Source organism: Bison bison, unplaced genomic scaffold, assembly GCF_000754665.1.
Source record: "Bison bison bison isolate TAMUID 2011002044 unplaced genomic scaffold, Bison_UMD1.0 scf7180017864145, whole genome shotgun sequence".
NCBI lineage: Eukaryota > Metazoa > Chordata > Mammalia > Artiodactyla > Bovidae > Bison > Bison bison.
In genome coordinates this window covers 6438857-6441428 of record NW_011494717.1, presented here as the reverse complement: position 1 = coordinate 6441428, position 2572 = coordinate 6438857, and the positions used below count along the sequence as shown (strand labels likewise).

Sequence of the window (2572 nt, the reverse complement as noted above, 5' to 3'; positions counted from 1 at the left end):
TGGGAGTGGGGGCTGGGGCCCTTAGGGGCTGCATGCGTGCGTGCTAAGTCACTTCAGTTGTGTCCAACTCTTTGCCACCCTATGGACTATAGCCCGTCAGGCTCCTCTGTCCATGGGATTCTCCAGGCAAGAATGCTGGACTGGGTTTCCATGCCGTCCTCCAGGGGATCTTCCCGACCCAGGGATTGAACCCCTATCTCTTACATCTCCTGCATTGGCAGACAAGTTCTTTACCATTAGGGTCACCTGGGCTGGGTGGTGCCATTCCCTGTACCCAGGAAAGTCGTATCTCCTCTGTGAGAACTTCCAAGCCATCCAGCCCCGCCTGGCCGCACTCCGAGCCCCCTGGGGCCAGGCCTGCGACTCTTGTCCAGCTCTGTGCCACCCGGTGAGGGAGAGGTCCCTGAGCACCTGCATGACTCACTCAGACCCATTCCATTCCTGTTACCCACTGTCCAGACCTGACCTCTAACCACCCATAGGATTTTCTACTAGCAGCAGCTGTGACAAATGCAGAGATCTCAAGCCAGGGGTGGGTGCCAGGATCCTAAGGACCATGGGGTGCTCACCAGGGCATGAGTCGTCCAGACCCTGTCCTCCTGCTTCTGTTGATGAGAAACCCAGCCAAAGGGTCTGCAGCTGCCCCAGACACCTTCCCTCCAAACAGGACCAGTGACACCTGGGCAGCAGGGATCTGAAAGGGACAGAGGAGGGGACAGCCAAGGCCCTGCACAGTCAGCGAGGGTGTCTGGACCTGCCCGCCAATCAGGAGAAAGACCCTGGAAACTGGCTGGGGCCATAGCCACGCTGTAAAGATCTATTCAGTCCCTCCCCCAGGCCAGGAATCCAGACGGCTCTGAGGACATCTATGCACCAATGGAGAAGGGATAGAGGGAAAAGGAGAGGGGAACAGGTGCACACTAGCACATTCCTGTTATATTTATACCCAGTCACTTTAGGAGAAGACTTGAGAGACCCTCCCCTGAGGTGGCTCAGTGCGTGAAGGGTGCACTGAAGCTGACAGTCAGAGGCAGAGCTTGTGTTTTACAATGAAAATGGTTTATTGATTTTTCTGATTACATAAAGTGATAACACTCATTACACACACATTTAAACAGTTCAGGAAAATATCACGCAAAGCTCATCTGAAATTCCACCATCCTGAGACAACTTCCAGGAGCATTTTGATCGTTCTTTCTCTCATTTCCTTATGTGCATTTGTGATTTATAATTTTATACAAATGGGATATCGGTGTCATTTAAAAAATCATGGAAAATAAGTAAATAATAGATACTTTATTAAAAATTTTTGTTTATCCTCTATCCTCCACTAGTCCCTTCTATCGCCAACATTAACATACTTCTGGATGGATGTCCTTTTGGAATATACTTTCTCCATGCTCATCCTTTAATCATGTTGTTGTCCAGTTGCTAACTGGTGTCTGACTCTGCGGCCCCATGGACTGCAGCAGGCCAGGCTTCCCTGTCCTTTACTATCTCCTAGAATTTGCTCAAACTCGTGTCCATTGAGTCAGTGATGCTATTCAACCATCTCCTTATACCTGTGTCCTCATATATATAGGGCATGTTTTTGTTTTGTTCAAATGGGGTCTTTTTATATGTATACCCTTCTCTAAAACTAATTTTTCTCACTTGACAGTGCATCATGGAAATTCTTGGGCGTCAACTGGTATAGATCTAACTCATTCTTTGAGTGACTACACACTACTCCATTATGTGGACATAGTCCAACTTACTGTTGAACTACTTCTATATTTGGGGGCATTCGTGTTGTTTCCCATTCTTCTACTACAAACAACCTGCAAATAAACATCTTTCAGGAGGTTGCCCTCAACAGTATTTGGTTTTTCTCAGCCTTGGGTCAGAAGTGCCATTTACCAAGGATCGTGGCAGTGGAAGTAAAGGCAGGTTGAAAGGACCAGACACCAGACATGGGAGTAGGGAACCCCAAGGCTGCTGCCCACACTTACCTGTGCCACATCGAGCAGGAAAAGTTGCAGGTAAAAGGCTATGGCACTGGAGGCCACCTGGTTGGGAACCCCTCCAATGCCATAGCACAACTTCCTATAGAATGAGAGGTGACCAGCTCCGCTGTCCTGGGGGAGACACAGAAGCTCAGCCCCCATAGGTACCAACCACTCCCTCCAGCCCCCTGACTTCCAAAAGTATCCTGCAGCCCTGTCTTGAAGGCTGTTCCAGCAACCTCTCAGTCCTAATTGCTCTCAGATTATCTTAAAAGAAGTGAGACAGGACTTTTCTGGCAGTCCAGTGGTTGAGAATCTGCCTGCCAACGCAGGGAAATGGGGTTTGATCTCTGGTCCAGGAAGATTCCACCTGCCTTAGGGCAATTAAGCCTGTGAGTCACAACCACTGAGCCTGAGCTCTAGAGCTTGTGCTTTTCAACAGGAGAAGCCACTGCAGTGAGGAGCCCATGCACAGCAACGAAGACCCAGTGCAGTCAACGACAAACACACAAAAAAGAAATGCGGCAAAAAGGGGAGAAAAAAGAAAAAACCTAAACCGTGACTTCTAAGCATTTCCAGGGGGAAGT

General features: G+C 49.0%; 1 protein-coding gene across 1 annotated transcript in view; it reads right to left on the bottom strand.

The window, feature by feature from the left end:
• MFSD2B (major facilitator superfamily domain containing 2B) overlaps positions 1 to 2349 on the bottom strand; it is an 8995-nt gene extending 6646 nt beyond the window's left edge. The window contains exons 1-2 of the mRNA XM_010840685.1: positions 1992 to 2349; positions 570 to 694 (exon numbers count right to left, since the gene is read on the bottom strand). Of these exons, the coding sequence (XP_010838987.1) occupies positions 570 to 694; positions 1992 to 2147 (281 nt within the window). The 5' untranslated portion in view covers positions 2148 to 2349. The remainder of the gene's footprint in view (positions 1 to 569; positions 695 to 1991) is intronic.
• Between the last annotated feature and the right edge of the window lie 223 nt (positions 2350 to 2572).